This window comes from Tympanuchus pallidicinctus, unplaced genomic scaffold (genome assembly GCF_026119805.1).
Source record: "Tympanuchus pallidicinctus isolate F22 unplaced genomic scaffold, pur_lepc_1.0 scaffold20, whole genome shotgun sequence".
In the NCBI taxonomy this organism is placed as follows: domain Eukaryota; kingdom Metazoa; phylum Chordata; class Aves; order Galliformes; family Phasianidae; genus Tympanuchus; species Tympanuchus pallidicinctus.
The window spans coordinates 3,876,609-3,896,870 of record NW_026294722.1 but is presented as its reverse complement, the minus strand read 5'-3'; the positions used below and the strand labels follow the sequence as shown (position 1 = coordinate 3,896,870).

General features: G+C 58.0%; 2 protein-coding genes across 9 annotated transcripts in view; one reads left to right on the top strand and one right to left on the bottom strand.

The window, feature by feature from the left end:
- Positions 1–232: 232 nt before the first annotated feature.
- On the bottom strand, positions 233–18,016 carry BCL2L1 (BCL2 like 1). Of its 3 annotated transcripts, none has more exons than XM_052683823.1 (3): positions 17,848–18,016; positions 15,138–15,799; positions 233–1,910 (listed from the first exon to the last, which is right to left on the bottom strand). In XM_052683823.1, the coding sequence occupies exons 2-3, from the start codon at positions 15,687–15,689 to the stop codon at positions 1,773–1,775; spliced, it is 690 nt and encodes a 229-aa protein (XP_052539783.1). In that variant the 5' UTR covers positions 15,690–15,799; positions 17,848–18,016; the 3' UTR covers positions 233–1,772. The 3 variants fall into 3 exon arrangements, with proteins under 3 accessions (XP_052539783.1, XP_052539781.1, XP_052539784.1); XM_052683821.1 differs by lacking the exon at positions 17,848–18,016 and adding an exon at positions 16,004–16,127; XM_052683824.1 differs by lacking the exon at positions 17,848–18,016 and adding an exon at positions 16,030–16,052.
- Positions 16,201–20,262, top strand: part of TPX2 (TPX2 microtubule nucleation factor) — a 17,054-nt gene continuing 12,992 nt past the window's right edge. For 4 of the 6 annotated variants that reach the window (XM_052683766.1, XM_052683765.1, XM_052683763.1 and 1 more), the window contains exon 1: positions 18,251–18,275. The gene's annotated coding sequence lies outside the window, so the exon portion shown is untranslated. Of the gene's footprint in view, positions 16,332–18,250; positions 18,276–19,261; positions 19,381–20,262 lie in introns of those variants that run through there. The other 2 variants (XM_052683768.1, XM_052683767.1) reach the window with 2 other exon arrangements.

Below are 20,262 nucleotides of genomic sequence, written 5' to 3'. Positions count from 1 at the left end.
GCAGAAGAGCTGAGCATGGATTTGTGCCGGATGGGGAGCAGGCAGCACCGTGCCCCGGTCCTGTGTGTGCTCCAACCCTGCCCAGCAACCCCGGGCACAGCTGTAACCCCCACCCCAATGGGGACAGAGCCCGGTGCCTCGGCTCCTGTTCTGCCCACCCTCCCTCCCCCCCTCCACAGGGCAGCCCTGCATGAAGCCCCGCAGTGTGACACTCAAAAAACACAGCACCAGCTCCAATCACAGAGTTTATTTGTGGGCTCACCTCCACCTGCAAACCAAAGCGTTCAGCGTTCGCCCCGCAGGGCCGGGGAGCGGGGCTTGGAGGACACCCCACTCACACCCCTCTCTCTCGAGTGCTCCATCAGCAGCGGAGCCCGGCCCCAGCCCTCTGCAGAGCGTGGCACCACACATAAATACAGACGTACAGATAACAAAAATAGCATTAGAGTATTCACAAATGAATAAAAACTACTCGGATATGTACAGCAGAGCGCGGGCGCTATGTACACAGCCCAGCCCACCGGGACAGCCGGGGGGCCCTGGTGGTCTCCCAGGGATGAGGAGTTGCTCCTGAGGAAGCAGTGTGGTCACCTCTGTCACTTCACACATCCGTCACAGCCACACCACAGGGCAGGGACCCCACTGCCTGCGCTTTGGGGACCAGCAGCAGCTGGGAGAATGTGGCCACCGGCCCTCAGCTTCTGCCCCCCGCTCAGCCCTGCTCCCACCTCTGGGGTTGGCTTCTACATTACATTGGTCCCATAGGCTCTCGCCTTCCCCAGCCGTTCCCCTGCTGTGGTCCCAGGGATGTACAAGAGCCTCATCCTGTGCTGTCTGCTGCCTGTGGGGTCCTGATCCCCTGGCTGTTTTACACCCATTTCGTGCTCCTGCGTTTGCTGGGATGCTGTGGTCCCACAGGTGAGCCCCTTGTGCCACCCCCCCCCCCATTCTGGCTGTGTGTCTGCAGGAAGGGGAAGTGCTCCTCAATTCCCCTGCCTCCATCCCGGCTCCAATGCAACAGCGAAGCGGGGTCCTGGCGTGGGGTGCGTGGGGAGGGACGGACGTGGGGCAGAGAGGAGGGCATGCAGTGCCACACAGCAACTCTGAGCAAAGGGAGGGGGATGAGGAAGAGGGGGTTAAGAGGAGGAGGTACAGCTCTGTGCCTGGTGTAGGTGCAGGGGACAGAGGCTCTGGGGCTGCCAGGCAAGTTTGGGGCTACTCACCATCAGCCTTCTCCCAGTGCCCTCTGCCTCACTGCAGTGCCAGGCGAGCAGGGGACAATCGAGAGATTTGACAGGGATGGCAAAGCTCAGCCCTGTCCCTGTGGTGGCCAGGCTGCTGCAGCAGGGCAGGGCTGGTAGCAGGAACCCTGCTGGAAGCTGGAGCCCAGATCCTTGCTCTGGCTGGGGAACTTTATATTAGTGACACATCTACACACACGCACGCACTCACACATGCAAAAATAAGTCTGTTTATTCTTTTCAAAGTGATCTAAAGGATCCTGCAGGGCTGGGACACCTTCTAGCCACTACTGGTGGGATCTGCCCAGCACTGGGAGCTGTTGGCTGAAGTGCTGCATGGCTCTCAGCGCCTTTAAAACACAACGGAACGGTAAATGAGAGGGGCTACAATAAAAGGAGCTGGCGGCGCAAGGGAAGGAGCTCCGTGGAGCGGGGTGGGGGCCCCGTGGTGGTGGTGGTGCTCGGGAGCTGGGTGGTGGATGTGGCGGTGAAGGCGCAGCCGTCCTGGTGCCAGGGGACACAACCACGGGGTCACTTGCGGCTCAGCAGGGATCCCAGCAGAAGCACTCCGGCCACGGTCGCCCCGGTCAGGAGCCATTTGTTGAAGGTCTCCTGGCCCTTCCTCAGCTCGGCAGCAGCGTTATTCCCATACAGGTCCACAAAGCGCTCCTGTGGGCAGAAGAGAGCGGTGAGCAGGGAGAAGGAATGGGGCTGCAGTGCCAGCAGCGAGCAGCAGGGCGGTTGGGGCGCTGGAGAACAGCCGGCCCTCAATCCCAGAGCTCACAGGGCTCCCTCACCTCTGCTGCCCACTCCTCAGCCACAGTGCAGGCTGTGACGATTTGGGGCTCTCCTACACAAAGCTGGAAAAGGCATCCCGGGAAACAGAGTCACAGAATGGTTGGTTGGAAGGAACCTTACAGCTCATCCAGTCCCCAACCCCTGCCACGGGTTGGTTGCCTCCCCCCCCAGCTCAGGCTGCCCAGGGCCCCATCCTCCAACGATGGGGCACCCACAGCTTTCTGGGCAGCAGTGCCAGGGCCTCACCGCCCTACTGACAGAAAGGCTGCCAGGCTCCCACAGGCAGGAAAGCACTGGTGGGGACCGAGCGGATGACAGACGCCGTGTGCTTCCTTGCTCTGAATTATGCACACAGGACAGGGGGGGAAGCACAGGACTGGCCATGAGAGAAGTCGATGCCAGGAAAGATTTTCAAGGAGAATACCACAAGGCTCTAAAATTAGCATCAAAGCGTGATCGTTGCAGGAGACAAACGGAGCCGGTGTCAGGCTGCACTCTGCCACTGAAGTCTGAGAAGCAGCAGCATGGCCGCAGCCCAGGATCGCAACGCAAGCGTCACTGTGTCCAGGGCCTCACGATCCCTCTGCTCCCCTGTCCTTTCTGGGTCACCTTGCAGCACTCTCTGCATTTTGCACTTGGGTTGTGCAAGTTGCTGCTGTAAAGCTGGACAAGAAGCCCTGCCTTCCCCCAGGCTGTGGGAGTGTGGCCAAGCACCAGCCCAGGAATGCAGCTGCTCCAGCCTGGCCCAGCCAAGCCGGCCTCTCCAGCCCTGCATCCCCAGCCACAGCCAGAACTGGGCAGATGTCACCGTGCAGCAAAGTGCTGCTGCCCTGCACCACTGACCCTGCAAAACCAAGAGGAAGCAGAATGCCAAGGACCTGGATATCACCCTGCAAGACCAAGGATAAGTGCAGGGCCCTGTGGTCAGCAACAAGGCAGGCCGCAGGGAACTTCACTGCACTGGTTTATCAGAGCTGAGCAGGAGCCCCAGGGCTACAGGCTGTGTACCTCTGGCCTTGGGACCTCCTGCAGCTCAGCCTCAGCCAGGGGCTGGCAGTGCTGTACCTTGAGCCATCTTCCCAGCGAGGTCTCTGCTCCCTGATAAGTGAATGCAGTTCCAGTAAGCAGCTGCTCTGGAAAAGCAGAGATAAGCCTGGCTGGCACTGTGCTGGTGTCACGCCTCACCACAGTGTTCCAAGGCTGGGACAGCATTCCTGCCTGGTCTTTCACCTTGCCACACGTTTGCATTGCACAGCAAGCTGTTGCACATCAAGGTGCTGCACTACAATGCATGCAGCTTGTCTTGCTTCCCCTGTTTGGCCACACAGCTCTCCCACCCAGCAGCTGACAGCCACTGGTTCGTGTAGGTGCTGCCCAGAGCAGCTGCTCCCAGCTCTGCTCAGCAGTCTCAGTAGGAAGGCTGTGGAAACACATAGAGATGGATGAGAGGAGAGCCTAAACCAATGGAGGGGATATTTTTAATTACAGCATAGGAAATCCTTCTGCTGATAGGTGGTGACAAGCAGAGGAGTGGTGACAGAATGTGGCAAGTAGAAGAACTGATGGGAACCAGTGGGTACAGGGAGCAGGACAGCAGACACAGCACTGACCAGAGCAGCCCCAATGCACCCCCGTGCTGTGGCCCCCAGCTCCATCCCCTGGGTCACGTCCCAGCTGCACACAAAGCACTCCATGCTGCAGCTGCACTCGGGTCAAAAGAAAGATGCTGTGCACATCAAGATATCTTCTCTAGAAAAAAAAGTCTCACTGCTCAGATATTCCTTAAGGCAGGTGCCACTGAGCCCAGCGCCAAGTGCTTCTGTCCCTGCTCCTCAGCGTCCTCCTGGGGCATGGAAAGAGATGTCCCCAGTGTACCCAGTGAGGCCACAGAGGTGCCAGGGGCCACACAGATGGTAGCACCTCTGAGCCACAGCCTCCCACAAGGGTGAGAAAAAAGAGTCACAGGGAGAAGGCCCAAGGCCGGAGGGGGGACAGGACAGCATCCCATCCCTTGAGGCTCCCTTTTCTTTGGTATGTACCTCGCAGCTTGGGGAAAGGCAATTCCAAGAAGCACAGGCTTTGGAGAGCCTGTTTCTAAGAAAAGGAAGTGTTTGCTGAAGAAGAGATAAATGCATATGGTGAACTATCGGGTGCTACAGGAGAAGAGCGGGATAGGAGCTGAGTGTGGTGGGGGGGGGGATGGGACAGGACCCCCTCCCTTCCCCTGGGGTCACTGCAGCATGGATAAGGGGCCTGGGGATCCGTCCTGCCACAGAGCACAGCTGTGATCCCGGATGTGTGCCCTGGGAATAGCAATCCTGGAGCAAGGGCTGTGGCAAAAACAGGTAGAAGCCTCATCTCTCCCAGCCTGGGGGGGTTGAAGGTTAGGGAAAAGCATCTTGCTGGGTTCCCACCCCACCCCACACCTCCTCCACTCTGCGCCTGAAGTCCAGCACTCCGATGGAGCATCAATTCTGACCATTCTGGCCTCGTGTTTGGATTTTGAGGCTTGTCCAGACACGTCCAGATAATCCTGGCCTCCCCCAGTCACCTTTATCTGAGAGGAAATATTTGGAATTCCTGAGTTGCTCAGAAGGAGGACTATGGTAGCAACAGCACGTCGGTGTCACAATCTCCGGCCCCAGCACAGGCCGTTCCACTGCCCCAACCCCGTCACATCCCTGTGACACAGAGGGGATGCTCTGGCCCAGGCAGTGAGGAAACAGCAGAGGTTTTACCTCGCTGAGGCAATCCCCAGTTTTGAAGCTCTCAGGAAGGACAGCCCTTTTTCTTGCTGCAGCTTCCTGCTGCATGCGCCCCGTGCCGCCCCATGCAGAGCCTCTCCTGGGCCAGCAGCCAGAAGGCTCGGGACCTCATGAAGTGACTCAAACTGCCACCCACCCACCTCAAAATGCTGCCCCCAAGAAGGGTGCAGCAGCCCTTCAAACACAGACCGGCAGGCTGCAGCAAATGGAAAACATGAATGGGTTCAACTCCAAGTGCTCTCTGTCTTGGGTCTGACAGCACGTTAAGGAGATTCGAGCTTGAGCAGAGATAGCACTCAGGACAGGCCTGAAAATGGGGAAGAGCCCGAGTTTCAGACTCCTGCTGCTCCACACGCCAGGCCAGTTGCCTTCATTCAGCAGCACAGGATGAACAGCGGGGACGACAGTCACTGGATCCCATTCATGGCGAGCGAAACAGACCAGGTTCCTCTTTCAAGATAAGCTGCAAGACTTTGGGAAAGAGGATTCAGTAACACTGAGCTGTGAAGGGAGGTGAAGGCAGCAGATGCCAGCAATTAATCCCCATCTGCTCCCCTGCAAGGAGGGGAAGGGGCAGCTGCACCTCGGGTACCCCAGGCTTCCTTTTGTGGCAGGCACTGAGGTGCTGAGAAGCAGCCAGGCCCAGGATCCTGCTCGTAGTGAGCCAGGGCCACGTGGTGCAGCTTTGACACGGGGACCCTGGCAGCAGGCAGAAGGCTTCCCTGTGCCCTGAACACCGATGGGGTCCCACTGCCACCAAGGCTGTGCTTTGTGTGCACGGAGCAGAGCAGAGCCTGGCTGCTAGCACCAGCTGCACGTCACAGCCCCCACCTGCGCTCCATCCCACAAGCATGCACCTATTGAGGCAGCCCCACACAAAAGGCTTTCCCAGCTCAGAACCTTATTGTGCTTGATGAAAAATGAGCTGGCTCTCTCTGAAACCTCCTGCGGGATGAGCCCACACCGCTCCCAGGCAGATTGAAAGCGGTGCAGCGAGGTTAAGTGCTCTGCTTGGGGTTGTGCATGAGCCAGCAGCGTGACCCACAGCATCTGACTCCCGATCCACACATCCTCATCACGAGGCAATGTTTCACTTGAAAACAAGGCGCTCTGTTTCTGTTGTACCTTAGCTGTAAGTACAGCTGTGTCACTGCTAAGAGGTTACGGCCAGGAGCGGAGTCATCTGGGCAAACAGACATTCGTTAATGAGATGCTGGGAACAGTTTTGTGCTCAGAAAGGAGACAGGCGTGCAGAAAGAAAGGCAGCAGCTCAGTGCACAGCAGAACAAAGCCTCGCGTCGGCAGCAACCTGTTCCCAGAGCCCCTGTGGGCTGCCAGCTCACTGCATGGGACTGGCATGTGCAAACCTGTAGGTGAAGCACGGGGGGGGGGGGGGGAGGCTGCTGAGGTCGTTCAGAAAAATGGAAAACATGAGTATTCCCAAAGGCTGCCAGTGGGATCCTGTAAACACAGCTCAGTGGGTACGGCGGGTGCAGCAGGTCCCTGAATGTGCCAGAGCCATCTGGAGGTCCCCAATGCCCCACTATCCAAGAAGGTTCAACCCCAGGCTCACAGCAAGCAGGGATGCCCCCGTCCCGCCCCATCTTCAGCCCAGGCCGCAAAGGAGGGCAGCGGTGTCACCCCACGGAGCACAGCCTGAGCCCCCGACCGGCGCGCATCGTGCCAAGATCTGCCATCCAGGCGCCGCTCTGAGCTTCTCCAGCCCCTCAGCTCCGGGCTGGGGATGGGGAAGGGCCGTGGGGACGGACACAGCGCAGCTGCACGCCCCGGGGACGAGGCTGTGTTATGCAAATGCCGACCTCCAGGGAAGCAGCTGCCGATTTCCATGACAATGGCCGGGAATGCCGCCCGCCCGCTCGGGGCGCAGAGCTGCGGGGCTGTGCGTGCGGATGGACCCGCAGCTCCGCAGGGCGACGAGCTGAGCCCCGCACCGAGCCCTGCCCCGCCGAACCTGCAGGGCTTCAGCGCACGCCGGGTTTGGAGCCAGCTCTTCCCTAAGCAGAAACAAACCCTCAGCAGCACATTCCAGCCCTAATCCTCGCCGCGGCAGCCTCCTGTCAAACTGGTTTCATCACCAGCTCCAGGGAACCTGCAATAACCCCACACCATTCAGCACAATTTTAGCGTTTTCCAAATACATGAAAGGGGCTCGGAAGACAGCTGTAACCCCTTTCCCTGCCCCAGAGACTGCTGCACGCAGCAAGAGATGCAGGGGAGGGAATTGTGCTCTCCCGTTTCAGAAATCTGCTGAAACATTAATGTGTATTAAAGCAGGAGACGGTGCGAGTGCCTAATCTACTTGCATCCATCTTTCATCAGAGCTTCTCCCAGAACTCACCGGGCTGAGGGCTCCCAAGGGTGCGGGAGCCCAGGCCAGCAGCAGGCTCAGGGCACGGGGAGCCGCAAGCCCACGGCACAAAGGCACAGCCAAGAGCACGTGGGCTGAGCCGGATCCACTCAAGAGATTAGCACCTGCTGGGAATGGGATTGTTTTCCGAAGAGCATTAGGCCGAATAGTCCAAGGAAAGACGGTCTCTCTCTGATGCTTCTCCCCAGCAGACAGATGGTGTCTGAACCCCGGCAGGCACAGCAGCCTGCCCGCCTTTTGTGCGAGGGGCACGCTCCGGGGGCAGGGGATGCTCCTGCTTTAATTGCACGGCGATTCCTTGGGTCGAGCCTGGCACACAGGGAGAGCACCTCCGTGCTCCCGCAGCGCCCAGGGAACAAAGCTCTGTTTTCACCTTATCTGCTTCTCCCCAACGGCACCCCGTGCCAACGATGCTTTGTGCTCACGTGTGCCCAGGTGCAGAGCCACGCTCCCCTCACCCTGGGCTGTGGTGTGATCCTCGCAGCTCTCCCCAGCAACTGACCTGGCCACAAGCCCTACCCCCAGCCAGAGGCCCTGCTGAGTGGTGCTGGCTGCACTCCTCGCAGTGCCTGCTCCCCGGCTGTCCTACCTGGAGTCACCCATCCCCAGCATCCCAGCAGCACACCCTGCTTCCCTCCGCATCCCGAGCGCCTCACAAGGCTGCAGCATTCTTTACATGGCACTTGAATGAAAAAGGGGAAAGGGTGGAGGGGCAGGAAGAGGAGGAAGATGTGCTCATTCTGTTTTCGCTTCCTGTTAGTCCACATGAAATCTCAAATAATTCTGCCTGTGGAGCCACTTATAGCAAAATCCTCACCGACTCGAGGGGAAGAAGCAGAGGACAGAGCTGATACAGCAAACGTACGAGAACAGTGCAGCAGGAGAAGAGGACTTTATGTTCTGCTCTGGGCTCCTCCATATGTGCTGTTGCATGAAATAATCACTGGCTGGTGCACTGGAAGCTTCTAAATGAGGTCAGTTGCTCTAATAAAAGACATTAGCTCTCTGACAAGTGTAATACGCTCCTGAGCCACAGTGTTCCAGGATGGAAGCACTTACAGCACCACTGCGGTCGTCCATTCACAGGTAGCAACCCCTCATTTTCTCAGCACATAAGCCTTATGTCACCCACAACTGCCCGGGGCCGCACACACACACCCTGCCTGCACGTCCCAGCCCAGGCCACGAGCTTCATGCACAGCAGTGCCACGTCCTGCCACCCACCATTCCTCTTGCACAACGCTCGTGAGGTCCCCGACCTTCTGCAGCCTAAGTCATAATAAAAGCACAGCAACGTGCAGATGGGACCAACAGCTGCCCTGCTCCGCTGGAGCACGGCATTAGCTGCTCACAGACGCAGCCAGCTACACGACAGCCTCTTCTCTTGGCTTTCCAAACAGCCCTTCATCCTGCAGCAGGGAGGAAAGCTCTGTTCTCCTTGGAGCAGCAACCACCACACTGACAGCAGCTCCAGCAGCCACCTCTGCTCGGGCACGCAGTCCAGCTGCAGGACAGGACCGGGTACAGGCAGCATGCACTGTGTCACTGGGTGGCCCTGCAGGACCACTCAGCAGCTCTTGCCTCCCTTCTGGTGCTCCTGCTCTGAGCCCTGCATGCTGCCAAGCAGCTGCATTTTGGAGTGTTTGATGGTAGCTGTGAGAGCCCCAGGCTGGCAGCAGCTCCAGCAGCATGAAGCCAGTGGGGCAGCCCTACTCCCAGCCCAGCTCAGGCAGCCCTGTGCCCATAGGTGAGCCTGGCCTGTATGCCCTGGGCTCCTGACCCCAAGGGTGACGGCCCTGAGCCAATGCCAGCAGCCAGCTGCTAATTGGATCTACTTAAATCAAGAGCTATGTCTGCAGACACAGCTGAAATGCAAGCTTGAGCAGGAAGGAGGATAATGCAATAAATTCAAGCAGCTCTCCCCAGGGGAATCACAGACCCCTGAACGTTCCCCTTGCTTGAACACATCTCACTGCCCTTCCTCGTACACGACGTGTTAACGGCTATCAAGACAGAGCCAGAGCAACCACTGCTGCCGAGCCGGTAGCAGATCCCACACCGTGCTCCCCAGCTTCCATCGGCAGAGGGGGCAGAGCAGGACAGCGCAGCGCTCCCGCAGTCCCGCAGGAGCCGCTCTGGTTAATGCTCTGAATCGCGGCCGCTCCTCCCTCCCTCGCTACCCCGGAGGCACACAGCCGTGCTGAGTGCACTGGGTTTCCCATTAAAGAGATCCTGAGAGACAGCACTGGGCTGGTACACGTGCGCACGTGTCCGAGGGAAGGCAGGGGCGGAGGAGGGATGCTGGCTGCACGGAGCTGCAGCAGGCGTTCCCTCCTGGAGGCAGTCCTTCCCAGCACTGCTCAGCCCTTGGATTTTTATTTTTTTTTAATTTTATTTTTAATTTTCTCTAACTAAATTAAACGTGAAGATAAAATAAGCAAAATACCTAAAAATAAAGAAAAAACAAAACAACAAAAACAACCCAAAAACAACCCTAAAAGGAACGTTTTGACAGCACAAGTAGGTCACAGCTCCCTGGCGTGCAAGCTGCGGCTCAGCCCCCCCCCCCCCGGGTTCACAACTGACATCTCTCTTCAAACACTGCCTCCCGAAACCCACACCTGCTCCCCGGTAACCCCAGCTGGGGCCATCTGCTAACGGCTTGGCCCCCGCCGGCCCCCACGACCTCCCTGTGCTGCAGTGCATGCTGTGTCCCACCTGGAGGCTGCCGACAACCCCCAAGCCCCAGCCGAGCCCCCACGCACAGCCACCAGCCAAGGCCGTGCAGGGGAAGCTCTCAGGATCCTCTGATGAAACCCTGGGTGTCCCCAGGACATCCTGACACAACTTCAGAGATCTCGCAGCAGCGATCGCTTCTCTGCACGCCCTCTCAGGTGGAGACAGGGAGGAGGGACCGGCTTTCCCTGTCCAAGGGCAGAGCAGCCAGCCAAGGAGTGCCCTGGCACAGAGGAACACTGCTTCCCTTTCATGCCTCTTATCACCCTTCATCTTTACTCAGTCGGAACAATAGTGGTTGAGGGCAACATCCCTCTCAGAAGGGCAGGAACGTGGCTGCTTTCCTGCCACTCCGAGCCAGCAGCCACCCTGAATTGAGTGTACTTTCACCCTGAATCATCCAGGAAGAAAGGCAGCACCTCCAAGACAGCCCCTTCTGGGATCACCAGAGGGGAAGGGCAGCCTCTCCCACTCCTTTTCGCATTGCCATGTCAGAAACCACCATCAATCCCCTTGGCTCTCAGTTCAGCGGCTCAGCTGCACTTGTACAACTGATACCCAGCCCTCCCCTTCCCTCTGGGAATGCTCTGGCTTCACTCTTAGTGGGGAAATAGCTGCTGGATGAATACTCCTTGTGCTGTCAGGAAAGGGCTATGCTTGTAGCCTGCAGCAGGTAGGTAGAAATGAAAGGAGAGAAGCTTGAGCAGAGGCCTTGGAGCATGGCACCATGCTAATGCCTGGTGTGGGCTGTATGAGTATCAGTGCTGCAGGAGATGGACAACACACACAGGAACACCCAGCTGCTCCCAGCTGAGCACTCCGGACACATTCAGAATGCTGCAGAGCACGCTGCTCCTTCCCAGCCCTCCTGGCTGGGATGCAGTGCCCCACAGCAGCTACCATGGGCTGTGCTGAGGGAAGGACCTGGCTCCCTTCTACACAAGGGCGGGATGATCAAGATGACCAGCATTATCCAGAGCAGCTGTGAACACAGAGCAGTAAGGAACAGTTTGTTAATAATTTCACAGGTGCTTTTTAAAAGCCACGGCTCTTCGGATTAAAGCATCTCAGAGAGCTTTACGAGTGTGAGTTCCCACAGGCTCCCCTGGGAGGGGAGGAAATGCTATCCCCTTGTGCTGCAGCGCTCGGGGTTAAGCGGCTGCCCTGAGTCACAGCCAGCGCCAGCCTCAGAGATGGCAGCTCTGCCTTGCAGGCGCCTGCTGTAATCACAGATCTAAGGAACGTAATCAAACTGCACCACACGCCCAGGGGCAGAAGGAAAACAGGCCGGGGCCCCAGAGAAGGAGAGCAAAAGGGGTGAAAAGCAGAGCTCTGGAAGCACATTTTTGCATCTTTCACGGTCTAGCGGCAGGAATGCTGCTGTGGCCGGGCAGGAAGCGGCAGTGGAAGTCATTCCAATGGCATTTCCTGGAGAGCACTGCAGAAAAGACTCCCGGTTCCCAGCCAGCTGGAGGAGCTGCCAGTGCTGCAGAGCCCAGAGCTCCAGCTCTTGCCACTTGGAGTGCTCTGCCATCCTGCCTCAGCAGCACCTGGTACTGGTGAGGGATAGCAGGGACTTGGCTGGGGACAGTGCTTCTTCACCCCAAGCAGGTGACAGTGGGATCAGCATCTCAGCTGCAAGGGGTCCAGAGCATAGAACAATCACTGAAGGCAAAGCAGACAGCATCCTTGCTTATTGCCTGGTCACATCCCACAGCAAACTCTGCCAACACATAAAGCTGAGCTGAGAGATCAAACAAGATCAACAGTGCCTGGGTGTCCCAAAACCTCGTGTACTACTAGAGTCATTCATTCATCAAAACAGCAGAGCTTTGGAAAGCAGTGCTCTCCCAGAGGTGGCTGCATTCCCCACAGGGCACAGCGTGCAGCTGGGCCACTCTATACGTGCATTGCACACCTCATGCTGCTCCCCTGCATATCTCAGGGTACAGCGGCAGCAGAAAGGGGCAGCCAGCATCACTGGGTGCAGGGGGAAAACGTGTGCAGTTTATCCAGACAAGCAGCACAAGGCCAAAAAGCATTTCTGAAGAGCTGAATGGGAGTCTAGCTCTTAACCTGAGATCATTGAGAAGGTTGGAGCAAGAGCACGGGATGAAATCCCAGCTGCAATCTGTCATATGACGCACTCTGAGTCATTTCCTACCATTCAAGAAAAAAAACCTGAGAAAATAGAAAATGAGTTCGCTACACTGACATCTTCTAAGGGTTTTCCCCAAAGAGAACCACAAGCTTCCAGTCCACTGCAGAGCAGTACAACGTGTCTGCCTCAGCACATGGAGCCCTGATGGCCACAGAGCACTGATAGCATGGGACTCACAGGGAATAGACCGCTCCAGACCAGCCTGGACTGTCAGGATTCAGAAGTTACAGACTGATAACAGAGACCCTGCACACTTTCAGCCCTGGCCTCCACCACCTATCCTGTTCTTGCCTCTGTGTGCACAGAGCTACCCCCATGCCCTCCACAGCACTGGATGCAGGCCCTAGTCTGCACATTTAACTTCAAAGGAAACACAGTCACCCAACATTGTCACTGTTCAGCTCCCTCCCTCTTAACACATCAGGCATGGCCAATGCACCTTTGCATGTCAGGCACTTTTTCATTCACCTTGCGTTTCCTCCTCTCATGTCTGACCTCTCACCAGACTTCTCCACACCCCATTGATGCCGCAGATCACCACTGGCCTCACTGTTTAAAGTTCACAGCCAGGGGGATTCAGTCCTGCTCAAAGCATCTACTTCCAGAACACACGCTGGTTGGTTTTGATGAGTCACAGAGGCAGCAGCTCTCTTCAGCCCAGGGCTGGCTATCAAAATCCCCTGAAGTTCTGCTTGTGTGTTTGTTTTCCTAGTAGCAGATTGTGGAGTGATGGAGAAGCCAAGGCAGGGCCAGTAAACATGGCAAAATATACCCACGTTGATATTATACACCAAGATTTATCGTTACTTCCCCTTCAAAAAATGGTTTATCTGGAAAGCTGTTATAGTCCAGCACTCGGCAGCCTGAGCACTCCTCTCTGAAGGCAACCCTCACTCCCACCACCATCCTCTGTTCTCCTTTGTTTGGCTGATCCCCCACCCTGGGATTTACCCACTGCACCTCCTGGGAAGGCTGGGAGCAGTCCTGCACCAAACAGGGCAGCAGGAGAGGGGCTGCTCTGCCCCAGGCAGTTTGCTCCCTGTAGCAGGAGTCACGTTAGGGCCTAGGGAGCATCCCATGGATGTGCCATATCACAGGCACTCAGCAGCCTACACAGCATCTGATGAAGAAAGGCTGAGGGAGCTGGGGGTGCTCAGCCTGGAGAAGGCTCCGGGGAGATCTCAATGTGGCTTTTCAGTACTTGAGGGGAGCTTATAAGCCTGCTTTTTGGAGGCTGCTGGGTTGGATTCCCTTGCTACGGCCCCCATGCAGCACGCAGCTCTGTTTCACACACAGCAGCAAGGTCGGGAACCCCAGTCAAGGTTGGGAGGAGAGAGAGCAAGGCTGCTCCCCTGGGAGAGGAGCAGGCTAACAGAGATCTTCAAAGGCAGAGTGGGTGGGTGGGTCAGATAGGGCAGTCCTGGCCCTTCTGCAATCTATTTGAACAAATATTTGCTACAAACAATGAATTTAGAGACAGACACACAAAAAAATTGAAGAGTCTTAACTGTGATAGTTGATTGGGGGTGGGGAAGAGAGGGAGGAGGTATTTCATTCCCTACAAGCAGAGACCAGTGATTTTCCACCAGTGATTTAATCTAAATCCCCCAGAGAGTTCATTTACAAAAAATCAGATTGCATTATCGCCTAGGTCTCCAGGATACAACCCAATCCGTCACTAACAGCAACAGCCACACTAGCTTGGAAACCTCAATTTGATCACTCAATTCCAAGACTAATCTGTGGCTTTAAAAGCCAAAGGCAGAGGGAGGAGGGGGGGGGGGGGGGGGGCAAGGAACTCAGCATTTGGCCAGCGTTATCTGCACGATGAGAGAGCTAATGGGCTAGACAAAGCCAGCCAAAATAGCCAGCAGATCCCAGGTTATTAATCGAAACCAAGCTTCAGAGCAGCCCCACCCAGGCAGTGCCCCAGGGCGGCCACATTCCAGGGATTCCTGCACGCTGGGTGCACCGCTCCCTCCCTGGGTGCACCTACTCCCCATGGTCCTGGTGCTGCTGAAGGGCCCCTGTGCGTCCCAGCTGCCAGGAGGGCGTAGAGCTGGCCTTGAGGATCCTGCCCTGCGGCCGGCTGCTGGGAGCTGGGGATGAATAAGGCTAAAAGGCCACAGCACGCATGCAAAGGAGGCAGTACCCCACTGTTTAGATGCTAACGATTGATAGCACGAACTCTTTTCCAGTGGGCACCAGTAAAGGTTACATCAGCAGGGAATCACTAAGATGCAGAAGTAGAAGCAAAGAGAAAACTCAAACATCTGCAGGCTATATACCTCCTGCTGGCAATCCCATGCCGTCCCGCACAGACAGACCAAGCATTTCAAGAATGCTTCCTGAAGAAATGCTTATTCATGTTAATACCTAACCACTGAAAGCACTCAGTGTGCTGCTCAGGGCGGCTGGGAATACAGCTCCAAGCCAAGCAAGGAGCAGCTGAAGACACAGCAGCTCCCTGGCACAGAGCTGCTCCGTACCGTGCTGTGAGGGGCTGCTCCCAGCTGCCCACCCACAGAGAGCTGCTGCAGGATTCACTCCACTGCGATGGCAGCGGCAGACATCGTCCCATCTCCAGAATGAAGAAGTAGCTGTTACCCCACCAGATCACAGGGCCGGGCTGGAACACTGCTGAGCACATAGAGGAGGAAGCTCCACTCCCTGCTGTTAAATGACACGAGGAACATGCCCAAGAGCAAGGGCTCCCATTTGAAGAACAAGCTTGGATGACATTACATTTCCACAGGCTCTTGGAAAATGGGTCTCTTATGTAACAGCCAGGGAGAAGGAGGAGAAAAAGGGATGCAGGAGGACAAATCAGAACGTTAACTCTTTGTTTCCACCATCAGTGGACTGACCCTCTTGCAGCAGAGCATTAAGAACGCAGAGGGAAGGGCCACGTACCAATTTACTGCCCTTCCTGCAAGGTCTAGACCGAGCACAGGCACAATCACTGCAGGCAGCTTGATCTGGCCAGCACCGCTGCTGGCCTTGAGCTAGGATGCAGGGAGTCATCCCTATGGGAGAGCAGTTCTTACCCAGCCGCCATTCTCCTGGATCCAGGGATCTAGATGGTCGGTCAAGTACGTGGTCATCCAAGACACAATGCGTCCCACCAGTACCCGCATCTCCTTGTCCACGCTCTCCACGCACAAAGCCCCTCCGAAGGAGAAGAAAGCAACGATGCGCCCCCAGTTCACACCATCATGGAAGAGTTCATTCACTACCTGCTCAAAGCTCTGGTACGCCGTGCCAGGGGTGATGTGGAGCTGGGAGGTGAGGTCGCTGAAAGCCCTCCGGTACCTCAGCTCAAACTCATCCCCTGCATCTCTCAGCGCCTGCCTCACGTCAGATGCTCGAACAATTTCATGAACTTCCAGGCTGCTCCTGTGCACGGTGGCTCCATTCACTACGTGGCCGGCAGGCGGGTGCCAGGATGGGCTCCCATTGAGGACGCTGTCCATCTCTGCCTCTGCTGCAGTGTCAGTCCTGTTCTCATCCTCTTCCTCCAGCTCGCTCCAGCAGTGCCCCTTCTGCGAGAGCTTGTAGGAAACAAAGTCAATCACTAACTCCCGGTTACTGCTGGACATTTTCACACCTGAGACACCCTCAATGAGTCCATGGTCCAGTGCACGAGCAGATGAGCACACTCAGCAGCTCCTGGCTCCGCGCTCCCTCGCGACCGGTGAACACATCCGACCTTCGCACAGACAGACAGAGAGGAAAAGAGAGGCAAGGAAACGGTTAACACGACAGCTTGCTGCGCCGTGCACATCAATAGCTTAACGTTGCACTGAGCTCATCATCCAGCTTCGCTGGGAACCGACGCCGCACACAGAACAGTGACCCACCCCCCCAGCCCCCATGGGGTCAATCCCAGCCCTCCCGCAGCCCCGGGGCTCACCGGGCGCAGGCAGAGCCGGGGCTCACCGGGCGGAGGCTGAGAGCTGCGGGTGCTGCGGGCGGCCCGGCCCCGCTCCGCTCCGTCAGTCCCGGAGAGCCGCGGAGGCGGAGGCAGCACCGCCCCCACCCGGCCCCTCCCGTTAAAGGGCCCGGCCGCGCCCCCCGCCGGCATTGCCCAACGGGACCGCCGGTGTCCGAGCCGGGGCAGCAGCGCACCGCTTCCCGTTCGCATCCCCGGGGGCTCGCCCCGGCCCCGTGCCCCTCGAAACGGCCCCCAGCGAAGGGAAATGGGAGGGAGAAAGGCTCCAAGTGTCCTTTAAAAGCAGCAGGTAAGAGGTGCGGGGGTCTCCTTTGGAGGTTTGTCCACGTGGCTGCAGTGGGAGAAAGGACTGAGGTGCCAGAAAGTACCGTGAGAAGCATACATAGGAATAAGGTAGGAACAGAAACAACCCCAAGAAAAGTCTTCTAAAGACTTCCAGCAACTACACACAGGTGAAACCACCGCTGCTGTGAAAATAAAGGGTGTTTGTAACGTTATTTAAACCGCCTGAGGTCTCTACGCTCAGTTGCTCTGTTTCCTCTGCACAGACTCTGCTGCCCCTCCTCCCCACAAAGCATCTCTGTCCCTACATGCACCCCAGCACCCTCCATGCAATGCATTCCTTGCCAGCCCGCATCCCCCCCTCAGCCCACCCTGGGGTCTGCGAGGAAAGCTTGGAGGGGCTGCTCTTCCCTAAGACCCGTAGCAGTGGGCAGGCAGGGCTGCAGAAAGCACAGTCACTGTTCTGTTCCCGCCCACCCGTGAAAAGCTGCGGAGAGAAAGCTCTGGGCTGGGAAATCTCAGCTTGCTCCGGCTTCTGGCGGAGAGAGTTGGATTAAAGTAATTTGACGCTGAGAGAAGGCAACTCCCCGGCCCTCCCACGGTGCTCCCACCCCACTCCACCCCCCCCTGCCCTCCCTCCCTGCCTGCTGCTCAGTGCCAAGGCTCCGTGCTCCCACGGTACCCCCAGCCCTGCCAGCCCCAGCAGTTTGGGAGGTCCCACGGCTGCAGAGATATTCCAGCAGAACCGAGATTTAAGCTTTCTTCTCCAAAAGGCAGATAATGAAGTGTATGATTTATGAAGAAAGCAAGGGCCGCTCCTCTGCTCGCAGTGACGGTGTGTTAAGTGCTCAATAATTTATGCGCTGTACAATGGTGTTTCTCTGTAACCTTCTTTTCGTGCCAAAGCCTGTCAGTGAGTCAGAGCAGTGCAGGACTGGGTCACAGGTAAGGGCAAGGGCTGCAGGGCAGTGCACAAAGCACCGCTGTGCTGGTTTGTCGGCTCTGAGCCGTGACATCCCCAGGGACAGCAGTGCTACAGGCCCGCAGCTCGGCCCCGACAGACGGGAACAAAAGGTACCGCAGCCCAGGCGGGGCCGGACTGAGAGCCGCGGGGTTCGTCGGAATGGAGATCCTGGGGTACCGCAGCCCCGCGGTCATAGGGCTCCCACCCGTCCTAAGGGGAGGCCTCGGCGCACAGCCTGTCCACAGCCGGGCTTTCTCAGGGAAGCGGCTCCGGTACCCACGAGGAAAGGCGTCGACCCCAGGAAGGCTGCGGGAGGGGCGGCCCGACCCCCAGCGCCGCGTCGGCCCCTCGCGGCCGCCGTACAGACGCACAGAGGGGCGGGGCCGCCCGCACGGGGCCCGCGCACGAGGGCCGCCACAGGGCACGCGCCCACGCGGCCCGCCCCTCGCCGTCAGCCAATCACTCGCTGCGAGAGCTCTGCGAGGGCGGGGCCGGCGAGCGGCCTCTCTCATTGGCGGAACCGCGCGTCGCTCACGGCCTGCCCCGCTCCGCCCCTCACCTCAGCGGTCGGTGGAGGGTCCGGGCCCTTACAGACCCCGCTCCGCGGGCCCAACCGGCAACGACGCACGGGGTGGCCGGGAGCCCCGCCGGGTCTCGGCCCGCTCAGCAGTCCCTGGTCTCCTGCCGCATCACCACCGAGCGGCCACCGCGCTCCTGGGCCGAGCCGGGGGGGGCGGGAGAACGGGAGGGGGCAGCGCGCATGCGTGCAACGCCGCGAGACTGAGTGAGGAGCGGTGCGCATGCGCGAAAACCTCGGGGCGAGCGAGCGTTGGGTAACCGTGCCAGTGCGCAAGCGCAACGGCGCCGAGGACGGTTGGACTCGGGCGTCCCCTGGTGGCAGCCGCTTCTCTTCTGCTCGCAGTTCTCGCCTTTCACGCATCTCTTGTCCTGTGCCCCGCACTGCTGTTCGGTGCTGTGCTTGCAGAGGTGAGGTGAACCCGGGGCAAGGCCTGAAGCCGATGTGGCACAGGGTTGACGTGGCTGCCTGAACCCACGGCCATGGAGAGCTGTGTGGGATGTGAGGGGTTGGTGCGGGGCTGTGACTTCTTCGGACGTGGGGAGTTGAATGTGGGATCCTTCCTGGATCCTGCAATCAGGTGACCTGTCATCTCTTGAGAGATACAGCATAGCAAGGAGAGCAGGAAGGCGACAGCCCTGCTGTTGCACTGTGTACCGTTTCTACCCCTGCAGAGCCTCTGCAGTAGGAGTGAGACAGACATCTTTGCTCATGGGAGCTATGAGCCAGGCGTATCGGTGACCCGTAACACAGCAATGGCACAGGAACTGAGTGCTCATCGCTCTGTTCTGCAATGCCCATGAGACCGTGGTTCTGTTGGCAGCTGTATGGAGAACAAAACACCCCCGCTGTCATCTTGCCGAGCCAGTCGCTGGTGACTCACGACCAAAAGATCTTTAAGCCGCTACAGAAATAGCTAGGGATGTTATCTCCTGCCCGCAGCGTCTTGGTGGAACGAGCCAAGGAGCAAGGCGGCTGCTGCTGCTGATGTCAAGCGGGTCTGGAGGCTCTGGAGCCTTGTTCCTTTAATTCTAAGAGCCTGAAAGAAAGCACCGCCGTGCAGCCGCGGATGCTGACCGTGCCCAGACCCGGCAGAGGGCGGATGCGGGAGCCGGACGCAGACCAGCCGGACGGCTCTGCCCTGTCCGGGAGACTCGCCTCCAAGCAGCTGATAGGTTGCCTCAGAGCTCCGCCTCCCCTGATTGGCCAGACCCCTCCCTCCCTGTGCATTATGGGAGTTGCTGTTTGTTCTTGATGTTGGGGTCGGGGCTCGGTGCTTTGGATCCTACATTTCCCATCAGCCTCTGCTGGCAGCCCCGGGAGGGGGAGGAGGGAAGGTGGGGAGGGGCGAGCTTGCTCATCCGGGTCCTTCAGCGTCTGGGCAGCCCGCCCAATCAACGCGCAGCTAGGGCGTGCTCTAGGCGCTGATTGGTCCATTCGGACAACACGAGCCCAGTTTGAAATCCGCTAACGGCGGCGGGCGGAGGTTCCGCGCTCGGCGGCTGTGGCGCTGAGGTGAGTGGGAGCGGAGGGGAACCGGGGGTGAAGCGGCCTCTCCTCGCGTCCTGAGTGCGTCTCGGTAACGGCGTCCCGGGTCGCTGTTCTCCTCTGGACCCCTTTGGCCACAATTTGGGAGTAGGCCGCGGCCCGGCGCTGTGAACGGCTCTGGGAGGAGAAACGCGTGCCTGAAATGGGGGAAAAGGGCTTTGCTGCTTTGTAACGGGATCTCAGTCCTCAGAACAGTAAGGAGCAGGAAAGGGGGGTGTGCCTCGGTATCGGAGTGCTATCGCGTCGGCTCTTTTTTTATTTGGACATCAGTTTATCCAATACCTAGCAGAGGTTACCCGCCTAAAAATAACGCTCGGTTCCTTCGGTGGCTGTTCTTAGAACGTGCCATCTCCCAGAGTTTGTGGGGTCTCATTTACGGAGTGTGAGGTGGCCGGGCTCTATTTTGGGCTGTTGGAAAGGGAACAGCCAAGGCGAGCTGTAGGGCAGAGGCTGCTGGATCCTCGCTCCCCTCGGGCTGCTGTGTGCGGCTCCTCCTGCCTGCAGCCCGGCTCTCTGCCTCAATCCAAGCATTACACGATGGGATAATAACACTGCTCTTTGGGAGGGCAGTGAACTCAATGTCGGTTCTGTGCTGCAGAAAAGCGTGTTTTTCCTCCCTCCCCACTCCCCCCCGCTTTGAATGATGAAACTAAAGAAGAAGCTGCAAATCCAGAATTCAAGAATTCTCACCCCTGCTCAGGAGAAAGCGAGGGTGTTGCTGGCTGCTGTCATCCCCCTGAGGAAGTTTGCATGGCAGCTGTGTGGGGGGATAGCCTCCCCCAAGCCTTTGGTGGCAGGATTGTATCTCTGGAGAAGCAGTTTCCATGCCTTTATAGCAGCTCAGTTTAT